This window comes from Microtus oregoni, unplaced genomic scaffold (genome assembly GCF_018167655.1).
Source record: "Microtus oregoni isolate MIOR12 unplaced genomic scaffold, Mior012 000000F_ref0000247, whole genome shotgun sequence".
NCBI classification, from domain to species: Eukaryota; Metazoa; Chordata; class Mammalia; order Rodentia; family Cricetidae; genus Microtus; species Microtus oregoni.
The window spans coordinates 63,695,143-63,711,392 of NW_024543059.1; the positions used below are offsets into that span (position 1 = coordinate 63,695,143).

Genomic DNA, 16,250 nt, shown 5'->3' on the forward strand with positions numbered 1-16,250 from the left:
TAGCATGGAAGTTCCAGGGCAGAGAAAAGGAGGCATCTGTGTTAGTACTTCTATTGCTGTGGGGAAGGAAAAGGGATTATATCATGCTACAACTCTTAGGTCCCACTCCATTAATGAAGTCAGGGCAGGAACGCAAGGCTGGAACCTCGAGGCAGGAGCTGATGCAGAGGCTATGGAGGAGTGCTGCTTACAGTCTAACTTTATCATGGCTTGCTCAGTTTACCATTCAGGACCATCTGCCCAGGGGTGGCATCACTCACAATGGGCTGGGCCCATCCACATCATTCATCAGTCAGCCAATACAATAACCTCACAGATTAGCCCACAGGCCAATCTTAGTGAGTCATTTTCTCAAGGAAGATTCCATTTCCAAAATATGTCTATAGTTTTATAAAATTAACAAAACACACCAACACATTAGACAAGTAAAATTCTTCTCTCTCTCTTTCTCTGTCTCTGTCTCTCTCTCTCTCACACACACACACACGCGCTCCAGTTTGTAAATGGAATATTTTTATTTTGATGATTTTCTGAACTATTCTGTGCAGAGATTCCAATTGTAAGTACATCTACCTCTCTGAAATATCAATGAGGATGTGAGTAAACCAAACTGCAACTTCTCTCTGGGTGAGTGTTTGGGCAAATGAGTTGTCCACTGTTCAGAGATGTCACCAGTAAGCTGCTGTCAGGTGCTCGACCTTGGTATCAGACGGTAGTGGTTCTCATGAGACGACCACACAGTATGCTGGGCATTTGCTTTTATTGTATACATGTAAGGTTTACAGTTCCATAACTGATGTATATATGTATTGTAAAATAATCATCATAATGAGGCATATGAACATCTGTCACTGTATAGTTAGCTTTTTATGAAGAGATTACTTTGATAGGCTTCCTTAGCTTTCAGTATCTGACATTCTTTGATAACCCTTAAATTAAAACTGCCCTTGAATGAATCTGTTGACATACACACTAAAATTGTGAGTCACTATGTATGCTACAAATGCCTTATAAACCTTCTAACAGTTGAGCTGAGTACGTTCACCAGTGTGTCATGCAGTACAGAAACACCCCATTCAACAATCTTAGAAATGGTTTCAATCTCTTTTTTTCTTTTCTCTGCTTCCCTTCTTAAGTCATCATATTGCTTCCCAACTCCTTCAGGAAGTAGTTCTTTTAGTGCCTACCAAAAAGAGAATCAACTTTTAAGAATACAAATTAGTAGTATTTCATAATTAATAACATCAGCAGGTAAGCTTATTATACATGTTTCCTCTGTTTACAAAAATCAGTATTTGACCAGTTTTTCCAGAACCTCACACTTTTGAGCTGAAGAGTGAGAGTAACTATAGGTGATAAATGTTTACAGTTCTCTTTCTGGGATTAATGGGATTTGGTGCTAGGACAGCCCTGAGAACCATGGGGTAAAGCACAGTTCCATTTTGGAGGTCTGTGACTTTACCTCTCATTCAGTCTCAGTATCATTGAGCTGAGCTGACCCCATCTGTGTAACACATGATGGTAACTATCTGTTGTCCTGAAAGCAGAGCTGTCAAGCTCTGGGTGGGGAGAAAGACTGCACTTTACTCTAGTTCTGTAGAATATACCAACCAGATCTGGAAACAGACACTGCCGGGTTCAGAACTTCGGGTTCTTATGCTGACTAATCTGATAATTTCAAACGGGTATCCTGGACAGTTCTTAGGAGTGGTGGTGCGTTGAGGTATTGTCATTTGGAGTAAAATGAAACTCTTCTAAAACATACAAGAGAATCCCCTGTGTATTTTTTTTATCATTCTTTAGATTTCTAGTGCTACAAAAAGCGATGCATTTTTAGATTTAAGAGCTTCACCAGGATCTAAGTGGATTTGAGTTTTTCATGGTCACATGTCTTTGGGGTTCTCTGTGGGATCATGATTTTCTTAACAGTGTCACACTTCTCCTTCCTATGGGGTCATCATCTTCCAGGTACTTCCATCCCCATCTATCCTCACCTTCAGTTCGTGAGTCTTCTCTCTCAGAAGGTTCTCCTTTTCCCTCTCCAACTTCTTCTCCAGCTGGGCCATGTTTTCTGACAAGGTTATCTTCTGAGCCTCCTTCACTTGCTTTTGCTCCTTCTGTTGCTGCCTCCTTAGCTCCACTTCCTTCTCATCCACCTCCTTCTTGGCCTGCTCAGCTGTCACACAAGGGTTTTGCAGAAGGAAGTAAGGATAATCAGAATGGAGAGCTCCCCTCCTGATCTCATACACCAAGCTTATTTCCCCATAGAAACTCTCTGCATCTTCCCATCGGTAGGCACTGATTTCATACATGATGGAAATGTACTGACAGGCTAGCCATGCAGCACCAGTCCCAATTATGGCTTCAGATAGAGAAGAAGATACAGGAGAGATATCCTTGTTTGTGTGTGTGGGGGGGGTACGTTTCTGATTATAAATCAGAGGGCCTTACAGGAACTCTCAGTACCTGCCATGGCTTTCTGCCCATCAGTGAGGGCTTTATCTGACTGCAAGATGGAATCTTCTATAGTTATCTGTGACTTCAGAAAGTCCTGTAACACCTCATTTGCCTGGGTACCAAAAGAGAGAAAATGTTAAGTGGCAAGATATTTTCTTATGATAAAAGAGTTATCATTCAATGAGATTACTAACCTGACTGCAATATTTGAATCCTGCTTTAGCTCCCACGAGTCCTTTAATTCTGTGGTTGTAAAAAGTCTATAATCTTTGCTGAGATTAAAAAGCCCTCTGTAACAGCCCCCTGCTAGCTCTCCAGCATTGTTTCCCAGGAATGTCACCCACTAGCCACTCCAGCTAATAACCCCAGCCAGATTTGTGTGCACTTCCACAAACACATATAAGGCAGGCAGGCTTAGGGAAAAAATAGTCTGTGGCCTTATTTGATTTAGGCTATACATCCCTCCCCTTCTTGTAATGATGCACTTGCCAGCCTGGTTCCGTTACCTGTGGGTACTATGCACACATAACCCCTCTCCACACAACACTCCTAACACCGACACTCCTGTTACAACCCTGCACTGGCTACATATACATTCCTCTGTGAGCAAAAGCATAAGTATATCCATCCCTAAATCGAGTCAAGACAGGTTTTATTCAAATATACATCCTATAGAATAGATCTGGTCTCAAGTTGCTTTAAGTGCATGCACAGTGCAATAAGCAAATTTTGTCCTTCAAGTAAAATTTTACAAAGAATATTTATACTTAGCATTTCATGCCTATGCACAACTGAGCACTCACATGATTAAAATCAAATGCACTGTTTGAGAGAAAAGGTATGTGCATGGGGAAATTGAATGTATGGCCCAACATATCCTCCAATATAGAGAACAACTCAAACTATGACCATAGTAACTGCTTCTGCCTTCTTTTCAATCCATTCAAAGTGGCCCTTTGTGTACTGTGTACACCAAAGAGTGGAACTTGGGTCATTTGTATATCCTCACTTTTATGACTCCTCTTTTATCTGTATGATCTTCACTCTGAATGAAGTTGTTCTGCTTCTTTGCAAGTCTGTGGGAGTTTCTCTGTTTAGCATACCCCTCAACAGTACAATGGAGATACTGTTTAAACCTAAATCCTTCTGGCCTGAGTATTAAACTGATATTTCAATGAGAAAAATAACACTAACTCAATTTAGAAAACAAATACTCAATATGTTATTATAATCTTCATCTCTACTGATACGTCTAGGTTCGTTAAGGTCATTTAAATATGATAGGTATTCCCAACTTATCAAACAAATTCTATTTGTCCATGTCAGCTAAAACCATAAACTTCTTGAGAATAAAAGTTCTTTCTGTAATAACATCTATACTCTGAACAAAAAAAAAATCACATTATTGAGAGACCAAGTTGGGAGCCTCGTTACCCTGAGGTGAAGCATATCAGCATATCTAGCTGCCGCAGAGAATGATGGGAGAAGTGGGAGCTGGATCTACTGCTGCTGCCTGCTGGCTGGGATCCCTTCTTCATGGACTCTAGCTGCTGAGGATGAGCGTTTCATCACAGTAAATGTTTGTTAACTGGTAAAGACAGCCAACCCATTCCATTAACTGTAGAGTTTGTGAACACATTCACATTGAGTTCAAAGTGGCACAAAATGTATACCTTCTTGAGATTTCTTCTAAGTTCTTAGTGGACTGATTTGCTTTTTTAATCAGAGAGTTGCAAAGTTACATAAAGAATGACTCTTGTGAGGGGCTATAGAGTTGGCTTAGCAGTTAAGAGCATTGTCTGCTCTTCCAAATGTCCTGAGTTCAATTCCCAGCAACCACATGGTGGCTCACAAACCATCTGTAATGAGGTCTAGTGCCCTCTTCTGGACTGCAAGCATACACACAGACAGAATATTGTATACATAATAAATAAATAAATATTTTTTTAAAAAAAGACTCATGAAATTAAACCTCTGCAAAAAATAAAAAAAATGGCTCTTATGGATGAGTATAAATGCAAGCAACAGAGACTGGACAGAATTTGTGAAGGTATTTGCCCCCAGATCATGAATGACCCCTTGTACTTCAGCTCCTTGGTAGTACTGGGGCACCAGCAAAGACTGCACTGTGAAAATGCCCATCCTGAAGAACTTGGCCATTGTAGGCTTATACAATTCACAGTCCACTCAGGAAATTCATGAGAAGGTGTTGAATGAGGCCCTCATGGATGCCATAATATATCCCGCTATCACCCTCACAAGAGAAGATCTGGAGAATTTCGAGGCTCTGAGAGTGATAATGAAAATTGGCATTGGCTATGACAGGGACATCAAGGCTGCTGTTGAACTTGGGGTCACATGTGCAACATCCATCTGTCACAGTGGGAAAGACAGTGATTTTGCTGTTAGCCACATCACCAATCCTTATCAGTTTAACATGTGTCTGTACTACACTTTAGGAGAGGGCACATGGCCATAGAGCATAAAGCAGATTCCCGGTTGCCTCAGGAGTGGCGAGGATCCAGGGGGAGACCCTGGCCCTCTTTGGCTTTAGTTGCTTAGGGAAGGTGTTTGGTGTTAAAACCAAGGCTTTGGATTCAGAATCTTATTTTTTGATCACTACTTACAAGATGTGATAAGGTGATTTCTGTGAGTGTCAAAGGTCTACACCCTACAGGACTTGCTCTATCAGAGAAACTACACCTCCCTGTAAGGTGTCTGGACTAGCATAACCAACACGTCACCAATGACTTCACTATCAGCAGATGAGGCAAGGCTCACTCCTCGTGAATGCAGCTCAAGTGGCCTGGTAGATGAGAAAGCCTTACCTCAGGCTGTCAAAGAGGGAAGGGTATGAGAAGCATCCCTCAGTGTGTATGAGTGAGCCCTCTAGCTTCTCTTAGGGTCCATGGTAAATGCACCAAGTATCATCACACCACACAAGGCCTGGTATAGTGAACAAGCATCACTAGAAATGAGGGAGACAGCTGCCACTGAGATCCACTGAACAGTGCAGGTTGCATCCCAGAAAGCTTACTGTGTCAATAAATAAATCTTCATTACTTCAGCTCCTTGGTCAGTCATTAATCAGCAAGCAACTCATCCCAAACTCCAAGGTGTCACATGTAGGTATTACCAGACATACCAGGTTTAGTTCAGGAGGGCTTCCTGCAGCCATGGAAGGGATCATTCCTAGAGGCATCCCGGTGACTCACAACCTTCTCACAGTATTACACCCTTCTCAAGCCCTCTCCCAACTAGCCCATAAAACACAGAGACAATCAAGAATGTCCTAAAGAGCAATAGCAAAGAATACTAGAAAGTAATTATTCAGATAAACTTGGAGCAAGAGACAGTAGAAAATGGAAGAACTAACAAAAGGAATTTGATGATCTTTTAAACTGATCCTGGACATCATGGATGTTGCAGGGTTAACGCTAGAAAACTGAAGATGGTGTCTGCATCCAAAAGTGTGAAAAGACTAGGATGTAATTTATAAATGATCAGTTTTTGTTATTGCATGTTAAATATTTCATCTATGCATCAAGTCACAAAGAATAAATTGAGCTTTCTATTTAACAGTCCCTTGGCCACAGCATGTCCTGAGTAACCTACTCTAGAATATTATATTAAAAGCTCAGAATATCAAAACTTTTAAAAAATTGAAAGGGAATTCACACCAAGACTAATAATCTCTTTGGCATACAGTAGTTGGTATCCCCTTTTGCTAAAAGGAAGATTAAATTCTGAAAAGATGAGAATACATTAGTTGCCTATGCAGATATCCACACACACAGGTCTGAAGAAGTAAAAGCTCCTGCACTTAGAAATTCCTGTTCACTGCTGAGCAGGCAAGTTGTTTGTAAGTTCAGGAAAACCCTCTGATGATGACACAAACCTGATGACACAAACCGAAACAAAGAAGGGAAAGGAAGAACAAAAAGAAAAGAAGTATCGCTTCTCAAGTGCTTTGTACTCAAATATACTTTGTTTCAGATCCTCAGCTCTGTTATTGAGTGAAAGACTTGAACTAAAGGGGTTGTAGAAGAATAATGTCGAAGTTTCTTACATCTCAGCAGTCACTTCTAATTGTAACTTATCAGATTGACTATGAACAAACCCACTTTTTTAGACATTGATGACTCCTTTTCCTCATGTGATATTTCGTACAAGAACACTTCAGATGTTCTATTAGTTGTGAATATTTTTAACAAATCTATTATATTTTTATGGGCTCGTTACATGTTCTATTCATAGACTTTTGTGAATCAATGCCTTTTTGTTTCTAAAGATAGCTTATATTGAGCCTTTCTATAGGTACATTTCCATTTTTTTGTGACAAAAGAAAAACAATAAGCTGTCCAAAGCAGAAAAATAATGACTATCAGAAGTGCATTTTGTTTTATAGTAGGTTACCATTTCTGTGTTTGTTTATCATAAAGGAAGACATTTATCATTCAGAACAGTTTTAAATAAAAGGTAATTAAAAACTCAAAACCAAGAAACAAATATCACATTATAAAATGAGTTAATTATAGAAGACTGTAAGGGGTGTACAGCAGATGACATTTAGTGTTCACAGGTTGACTTACCAGACGAACGGCTCTCCGGTGGGGAGCCCTACCTGAAAGGCCATGAGGTTACTGACTGTAAATGACCAGCTACTCCTGTCTTTATTTCTCTTGTGTGCCACTTTATTTCTTCCCCAAGAACTGCTATGGGCATTTTGCTCATTGCTTGTCTGTTTGTCTCAAGTAAATATTCTATCTTTTGGGCATACATATAACTGTGAACAGACAGAAGATGATTTCTGCTTAATCTGTATAATTTTGATGAGTAGAAATAATACTAGGATATTTTTCATTATTCAGACTGACATAGAAAAGTAATAGTTTCCTCAGTCACAAAGACATCTAATTTTGGACTTCAGAACATACTCACAATAAAGTGGTTGCCCCTGGAGAGAAATACGCAAGGACAAACTCCCAGGTGTTGCTTATTACTGAAACAAGGTCAGAAACCAAGTAACTTTGGTAGACATAAACCTCACGAAGTAATGCACTTTTTATGCACATATTCCCTACACTCAAGGTTCCTTTAGCTTACTGATATTAAGTCTTGAACTTCAATGTCTTTTTCTGTCTGGGAGCCCTAATTTTTTAGGTTATGTGCATGACCAAGTGTTACTCACTGGCCAGTCAATGTGACATCCCTAGCCTAAGAAAAACTGTGACATATCTTGTGTTATGAGAATAGGTCAGGCCCTGAAAATGTAAAATATGCTTGTCCAGAGTTTGGCTGTGAGAGGAGCATTGGCAGTGTACAAAGGAAGTCATGTTGAGCTATATAGAGAATAGCTGGAAAAAGCTGTGCAGAACGTGAGTGAAGTGTGTGTGTGTGTGTTGTGTGTGCATGTGTGTGCTGAGTGAGAGATGAAGAAGAAGCAGATGTATATATGTAAAGAGAGATATATACCCATATGTAAAGAATAGCTGTGTAAAGACAGAGAGATTCTCAGGGAGCATTTTTTAAGATGAAATAAAAGAGAAACCTACCATCAGAAAGCGTATGTGTTTCCTTATTTTTTTCTCCTCAGATAGAAGAAGTCTAGCCCTCAGATAGGTAAGAATTTTTCCTGAGTCCTTACCAGATTTGTGGATGCTTTTTTATATCCTGGGTACTGGCTGGAGGCTGCTTCTCAATCATTCATAATTAATTTTCTTTTTCATTTGGATTTATGTTATAAATCTCTTCTGAGAAAATGAATATTTATTAATTCATGCAGTATTTTGTGGCTGTAAAGACTATAATGGCCAAGATAAAAGTTATTCTGATTTCTTTCCAGAGAATGTTCTTAGATTCCAGGAGCAGCAGCTACTGCTCTTGTGGTACTCATGCTGTGTGATCATACCTGCCCTCATTCCTCACCTTCACTCCCTTCCTGGACACTTGCTCATAGTCCTGTTCAACTTTCTTTCTGGCCTCTAAGTAGAGTCTGTGCCCATCAGGAACAGAGAAATCTCTACGTGAGATGCTCTCCCTCAGGGGCTCTGCAAGCTTCTCCAGTGTAGCCAGGCAATAACTGCGAGATGCTGCTTCATTCTGTTGCATGAAATTTTCCTTATATTCTTCTATGGTGGCCTGCCAGTAAAGTAGAAAAGAAAAAACAAAGAACCTTTTAGAAGAAAAATACCACTGTGATATTTCTGGATGAAGGAATGTGATAGTCCCAAAGCAGACTTGGACAGAAGGAAGATTGTGAGACTTGCTTTATTCCTGGTTTGGTCAGCTCTAAGTGACTTCCAGAGACCTTCCTAATTTCCTTGGCCTCAAGCTCAAGAGCTATGAGAGTGAGCTGGGTGGTCATGAACTCTGTGTCCTTCAGAAGAAGAGGTTTCCACACACCAATAACGAACACAAAGTTCAACCAGGAGGAGACACAGCTTCTTCGGAGAATGTGCTTTGGTGTGGGTGAAAATATCTGCATAGCAAATCCACCTGTCAGTTGTGAGTAGGTTCATTCTGAACAGAGTAGTGAGTGCTTCACACCTTCCTTCAGGGAGAGTGAAAGGGATGAAGGTAAAGAATGAAGATGCTAAAGTGGATCCTTATAAACTGCAATTAGACTCTCTTCTTCAGGATGAATTAATATATTTTTGTTACTTGTAAGATATTCAAATAAAGACTGAAAGACAAACTGTGTGTGGCAGTGTCTCTGGTCATTAAAATTAAGAGGAAGTCTTGGAGTTCTTTTCCTTTCCTTGGTGTCTTTATCATAACATGCCATAAACAGTGATTCTCAACCTTACTAATGCTGCAGTCTTTTTGTACCACTCCTCAGGTTGTTGTGAGCCCGAAACGTAAATTTGTTTTTGGTTGCTACTTCATAACTGATTTTGCTACTCTTATGAATGGTAATGTAAATAACTGTTATACAGGATATCTGATATGTGACCCCCTGTGAATACATTATTCAACCCAAAAGGGTTTGCAGTCTACAGATTGAGAAGCACTAACATAAATGATACTCATTGTTTTATAAACTTTGGGTGATCTGAAGACAAAGAGCTTATTTAATTATATTAGTTCTCGAAAATCAGTTGTCTATACCTGACTGTAGACAAGGGAATTCAGAGGGATAAGAAACAGGGGAAGGTAGAATACATTTTTCTATTTTGAATATTGAAGGAGTTCTTAGAGGCTCTAGGTGAAAGCCCCTTTTGTCCCTTGCTTTAGCTTGGTGTACAGCAATGCCCTGTGCTGTATCTCAACAGCATGACCCAATAGATGCGCATTGTTTCCAGCTGCTGATGAAAATTAAGTGTCACATTTTAACTCCTTAGCCACTTAACCTTTTCCTCTACACATGTTACAGTTGTGTAGCTTGATCTTCTTGTGGGACTCCTAACAGTGGGAGCAGGGGCTGTCTCCAACTCTGTTACCTGCTTTTGGCACCCCTTCTTCCTACTGGTTTGTCTCATCCCCCATTCAGTCTTAGCAGGAGAGGAGGTGCTTAGTCTAGTAAGCAGTAGTGTTAGTCTAGTAAGGAGTTTCCACTTGATATAGCATGAGTGGCTGTTACACATGGGAAGACTGACCTCTGAAGAAAAAGGAGGAGGAGTGGTGAGAGAGAGGTCAAGGGAGGGACTAAGAGGAGACAAAGGAGGGAGAGGAAAATGTGATAGGACTGGAAAAAATTAATTATTAATTTTTTAATGCAGGGTCAAAGGTCTTCACATTGAAGAAGGGCAGGCAACAGCAAGGAGAAATGTTTAGGTCTATTACCACAAGTTTCTCCTGGAACTCCCGTTTGTCATCCTTGAGGGAGTGCTTCATGAAGACGGCGATGGCTTCCTTCTCACAGGCTGCATGCACATCCAGCAGCTCCTGGAGTGTGTCTGTTGGAAGCCTGAGTTTCTGGGCTATCTTCACAGTGTAGCATTCAGTTGCCTTCTGGACAGCTTCTTGGTTCTTATGCTTAGCCAAGATCATCACTGCATTCTCCAAACAAGGCAGAGTCCCACTGTTGATGGAATCTAAGTAGGTCTGCACTAGAATCCCCAGTTCTGATGAGACATGACAGGTAAATTCCCATTTGTGTTTTGTTTTATGGTCTACATGCTTAAATGGTACATTATACTAAAGATACCTTTTTCGTTTTTCTTCCTCTTTGAACCCATGTCATTCTATGAATCATCTTTTATGAAATATCATAACCATTTTCTTGTTCATTGTGTATTATATTGTTCTTTAATTCATTACATTATAAAGTTAAATTAATGATTCAAACATTATGTAAAGATGTCTTTTGGAAGAACATTTTACCACAGAAACTAAATGATGTGGCTTATTAAATACTTTAATTTGTGAACCCTCTTTCGAAGTCAAGCCCCTGTCAAAAATGTCTTTAATTACAAGGCAATGAGACAATAGTGAATGTACAATGAGCTTGTTAGCGTCATGAGGCAGCATAAAGTGACAGAGGGCAGACAGAGACCATAATCTAACCTACTACATACAGCATTATTGTTATTACCATACATAGTAAGGTAACTTTTCTCTCTCAGGGGAAACTAAGGAGTCTTCCAGGGGAAAGAGCTTCCTAGGACCCTTTATAGGGGTGCAGTGGAGGGCTTGGGAGTGAGGAAATTATTGCACCCATAGCCTATATTTCTCTACTTCAGTCTCCTTCCTGAAATTAATTATTTTCCCAAGGTGAGGTGGAATGTCTTGGGAGACGGGTTGTATCTACCAACATTCCTTTCTGTGCTAACCACTAATACTGGGCAAGGCCACCAGCAATTTCATAGGAATCCTGTTCTATCACCGAGGCACTCTATCAAGACCAACTTCACTATAGTCACTGTGATTCCACAGGGTGTAATGCCTGCAAAGCCAACACTGCACAGAAGAGTGACTCTAATTTGACTCTCAAACATGAACTGAATTTGCGGGGCACTCATGGCCTGCTGTCTAATTTCTGACTGATGCAAAATATCTGTATTGACTGTGTTACCGGTGACCAACACCAGGTTCTCACATGCATGCGAGGCAAGTGATCATCAATTGAAATGCACCCTAGCTCTGTTTTGTATTTATCTGCTAATTTCATTATTTTTCTTGTTAATTATTTGGTGTCTGTGTTTCTGGGTGTTGAATCAGGTTCTTGTCAAATCTAAGCAACTGCTCTGCCTCAGAACCTTCCCTTTATCAAGCTACTCAGGTGATTTGTGACCCCAAAATGGCCAAAATCCCTCCTTAATATAAAATATGCCTGGGTTTATTGAATATATATCCAGTTAGACTTAGGACCCTTAAAAGAAGATCATTCTCTCATCATTAATGTGTGTATCATTCATTTTTTTTTGAACATTGTTTCTGGTAGGGTTCAGTCATTGTGTGAGCTGTTGCAATCTGAGTCAAATGAAGGGTGTTATTTGGTTTGATTAAGCTCAGCATTGTCAAACAGAGCCTGGGATTGGAGAATCTATTTTATGTCTAGGATTCCCTTTATTATTGGCACAGTCTTAGATAGTTACTGAACATTCAAAGTGGGCACATGATCTGAATTTTTAAATCTATTTTAATTAAATGAAATTTAAGCTAAGTAGACATGCATGTCTTTTGATATCCAATTGGATAGTTTAAACACCCAATACTTACTACAAGTAAGCATAGAAATATTGAAGGTAAAAATCTCTCTTTCCCTATCAGTATAAATGTTCCAGCCAGAGATCTAACTTACAAAGGCATTAAGTACACTCTGAGATCATCTGGAATTTGAAAAAAAAATTGTTAAAACTCGAGTTAGGTAGATGTTATATCATTTCCCAAATGTGTACTCTCTAAAGCTATCAAGAAGGACTGACAGGAGACTCACGAGCTCCATTGACCTCAGCGCCTCCTGGGAGAGCTTTAGCCTTGGAAGAGCTGAAGACGAAGGAACAGAACTCTGCCACCTGCTGCACAAAGTCAGAATCCAGCTCATCATTGTGTAGGCTCTCAAGCTCAGAAAGCCTCCTCCAATCAGTGGGTGGACAGAAAACAAAGCATTTCCTCCTGGGGAAGAACTTTCGAATACAGAATCGGGGCAGGTAGTAATTTTTATCTTCTTCGCTGGTTCCTGGAGAAAGTAAAGAAAATATAGTCACACAGCTAGCAGGGTGTAAATGTGTAACTTATGAATATTTCCTAATAGATGTTCTCTCTGCTCTATGTTTTTGGCGGTGTACATCTCTACAGAACCTAAAAGGGAGATTAAAACATTCCAATCACAGTACAGGGTGAATGTGTCTCCATTACTAGGGAACATTTCAATCAAAGTTGACATATTGAGACAGATACTAAACAGGAATCAAATCACTTCACAAACAGCCTAAAAATCCAAGAGAAAGTCAAATCTAAGAACCTGCATAAAATGCAAATTCACGGAACTTTTCCCCTCTGTTCTCCAATCACCGTTCTCTGTACCTTGCTTGAGCTTCAGGGAATTCTCCAGGTACTCATCTGCTGTGAGGCTTTGTCCATCTGCCTCAAGTCTTAGGGTCATATCCCTCAGAACCCACATGAAGTCAGGGAAGAAGCTCACAAACTCAGCTGAGTCTTCCACCTCATCCTCCTGGTCAGGTGAGGCCCTTGATCTGATCCTATCTGTCAGCTCAGTCACATAGCTGGGGGTGGCTAAGGAGAAGTGATGAATGAGCAGGGTCCCCAGTCTTCTTACCTCACACTGGTCTCATCCATCCCCACGCATGCTTTTGCCATATACCATATTCTGACTCAAGCGTGAACTCATTAGTTGGTATATGAGATTTCCGCTTGTGCTAGGATTATTCTGTCTCCTATCTGTCAACACTGGCTTTACAGCATTCCCAGGCTGGGATGTTCTCCATCACAGAAAGGATACTGCAGCTGGTCCATAGCCTGCTGGTTGATGGCTCCCATGCTGTTGTACACAAAGGTGCTGCTTAGAAGTACAGCCAGGGCAAAGATCCAGCAGTCATTCTGGTTGTCGCCCTGTAAGTCAGAACATTCCTTTCTAGATGAAGTGATCCAAAATGTTTTTTGATTCTTGTTTTTGTTTGTTTGATTTTTTTTTTAGAGTGAACTAGTGCTATGAACTGTAAGAAAAAAGCAAACTATGAAGCTATGTTCCTGTTAGTAGAACTCAGAGGATGTGTCGTTTCTACTCAGGGTCACTGGTAGAACTCACTCATATTTTGCCAGCTTAATAGGCCTTTTCTGTCCATAGTGAATAGTTTTGATTAACAGTCCAGAGTGGTGAGGATTTCAAAATCTCACAGAATCTTAAAAGCTTCCCTTCACATAAGGTTTAACTGCCCCATGTAAGAGTAATAATCTTAAAGTTCTGAGAAATTATTACATATTTAAGCCTTTAAATTTAACTCATTTTTTCATCCACAAATAGGTTTGGAACCTACTTGTCCCCCTTACCCTCTCTTGTCCCTATCTCACCAACCTTCCTCTTCCTGATTAGCCCTCTTTATTTGATGGGGTACATGAATGTGTGTTTTTCACTGCTTAATTAGGCTCATTTGTAATCCTATATAATAACCTACAGGGTTATTTAGCAGTGCATGGCAACCTTACTACCGACTTCACTATATTACTAAATATTGCTAGTCTTACTAAATGAACAGTGCTGTAATTGTGATAGAGACCTATCACAATCATTTTACTCAAAAGTGGAAGGTATACATAACTCATACGCATGGCTGAAACCACAGAATTTGTAAGGGGCAAACTATTTGCTGAAAATAAAGTCTTGGTACTTCAGAACCTCAGTTATCCTTAACCAGCATTCTCTGTGGGGAAACACTCACAGCATCTTTACATATCTGCATTAACTGGATTAGCTCCCTTAATGATGACAGTCCTGTCCCACATCTGAATATCTTCTTCCACATTAGTTATCAAACTTCTCACCAGTAAACAGAATGAAAAGATACATTGTGATTAAGAGGGAGTTCTCATATAAGGAAAATCTAGGTACTCCAGAGGCCAATGAGAGTTAAGGAGCTTAATCCAATTTACTGTTCCTCTTCCTTACTTTTTCCACATCTCCCAGGCCTTCTGTGTCAAGCAGAACTAAGGTGTGGCCTGGCTTCTGGGGATGAGGCACACACCACATCCAGATCCCCTTGGTGTGAGACTGTATCGTGGAGCCCATAGAGAAGCCTGCAAAGGGCAAAGGAGGGACAAGGGTAGAGATTTCCTAGCTGGTGCTTCTGGAAATAGAAACAAGAGTTAATGTCAATCAAGGTTTTAAAAAAAAGTGACATCATGGCCAGAGTTGGTGTAAACAGGTAAAGTTGTAAAAAAAATGCATAAAAATATTAATCACTAAAAAGAAAAAAAGTTAAGAAAAAGTGAAAATGGAATATTCCATTTACATTGAAAGTTTTTGTGTTTCCTCCACAGATGGTGATTGCTTACTGTTGACACATGAATATCTTACTATTTTTGTGACATTGAAATGCATGTATAGTAATAGTCTGTATTATCTACTGGCTTATTCTACTAAGCAGCAAGAACATTACACTTTTTAAACACGAAATTAAGATAAATTGAGGAAACAACACCTGACTCTTCTTTTTCTGATTATAGTAAAGTGCACAAAACTGATCTGGATTTTCAGATATAGCCAGCACATAAAGCTCTTTAAGATAAATTAATCTTAAGCATAATTTCTCGCTTGCCTCCCCTATGGATTAACAATTACCTTTCAGTATTTATCTTTGCCTTGAACTTTCTGTTCTAATACCCTATGCTGCAATAAGACAGTGTGGGTAGACCCAGGGGCCCCAGCACAGCTGTGTTGGAGGCACTCACCTGTGTTCCTCCCAGCCAGCTTGTTCATCAGGTAGGATTTCCCTGTGCGGTAGAAACCCACGATGGCCACCACCACCACAGGCTGTGTGATGGCCGATAGGATTTCAAGGGCCTGCTGATTTGGCCTCAGTTGTCCTTCCGCATTTTCAATGAGACACACAGGTGCTTCTGATGCCATGTTCACTGGGGTTTCTTGACTGCAGAGGAAAAGACGAGGGATTAATGAGAATTCTAGGTTTTCAGCTGAGAGAGCACCAGTTTGTCTGCCTTCAGAATGTTAAGATTCACCATACTCCAAGCTGTGCACCAGGGAAAGAAATGAAATGAATACTTGTATAATTTCATAATGTCATAGTATACTTCTTCAAAAGTAGTCAAAAGCTAAATAATTTAATGGAAATATTTTGTCTGCATTAAAGAATTCTGATGACCAAACATATTTAGGCATCTTACAGTAAAACAAATAAAATTTTTCTTTGAGTTTTCTCGTTGAACAGTTTAAGTTATAAGCAGAAAGTAGAATATCTTTTAGTGAAATCCTCATCATCTATCTATCTATCTATCTATCTATCTATAATCTATCTTCTATCTTCTATGTATTATCTCTCCATCTATCATCTATTATATATATGTATGTATATATATATAAGATATATATGTTTCTGTATTCATTTAACTAATTTTTTTGTTTTTAATTTTAATTCTGAATGTTTGAGTGTTTTTCCTGAATGTTTGCCTGTATACCACTTGGTTGCCTGATGCCAGCAGACACTAGTAGTATTTCTACAATTCCTTCTGAAAAGGGGAAGTGTATCCCTTCTGTAACTGCTTCCTACTGAAATTAGGATGTCATTGTCAGGGCCCAGGAGTCTGGAACACCAGTCAAAGACCAGGAAAGGAGGGAGTCAGGCAATGACAAGAAACATCTAGTTTGCTGTTTG

General features: G+C 39.8%; 1 protein-coding gene and 1 pseudogene across 1 annotated transcript; one reads left to right on the forward strand and one right to left on the reverse strand.

Moving 5' to 3' along the window:
• Nucleotides 1–997: 997 nt before the first annotated feature.
• LOC121465711 (guanylate-binding protein 4-like) lies at nucleotides 998–15,487 on the reverse strand. The gene is made up of 10 exons (XM_041679102.1): nucleotides 15,310–15,487; nucleotides 14,528–14,655; nucleotides 13,364–13,473; nucleotides 12,928–13,127; nucleotides 12,338–12,580; nucleotides 10,243–10,523; nucleotides 8,386–8,598; nucleotides 2,467–2,569; nucleotides 1,995–2,176; nucleotides 998–1,183 (listed from the first exon to the last, which is right to left on the reverse strand). The coding sequence occupies exons 1-10, from the start codon at nucleotides 15,485–15,487 to the stop codon at nucleotides 998–1,000; spliced, it is 1,824 nt and encodes a 607-aa protein (XP_041535036.1).
• Nucleotides 4,450–5,763, forward strand: LOC121446873 (annotated as a pseudogene).
• Nucleotides 15,488–16,250: the final 763 nt, after the last annotated feature.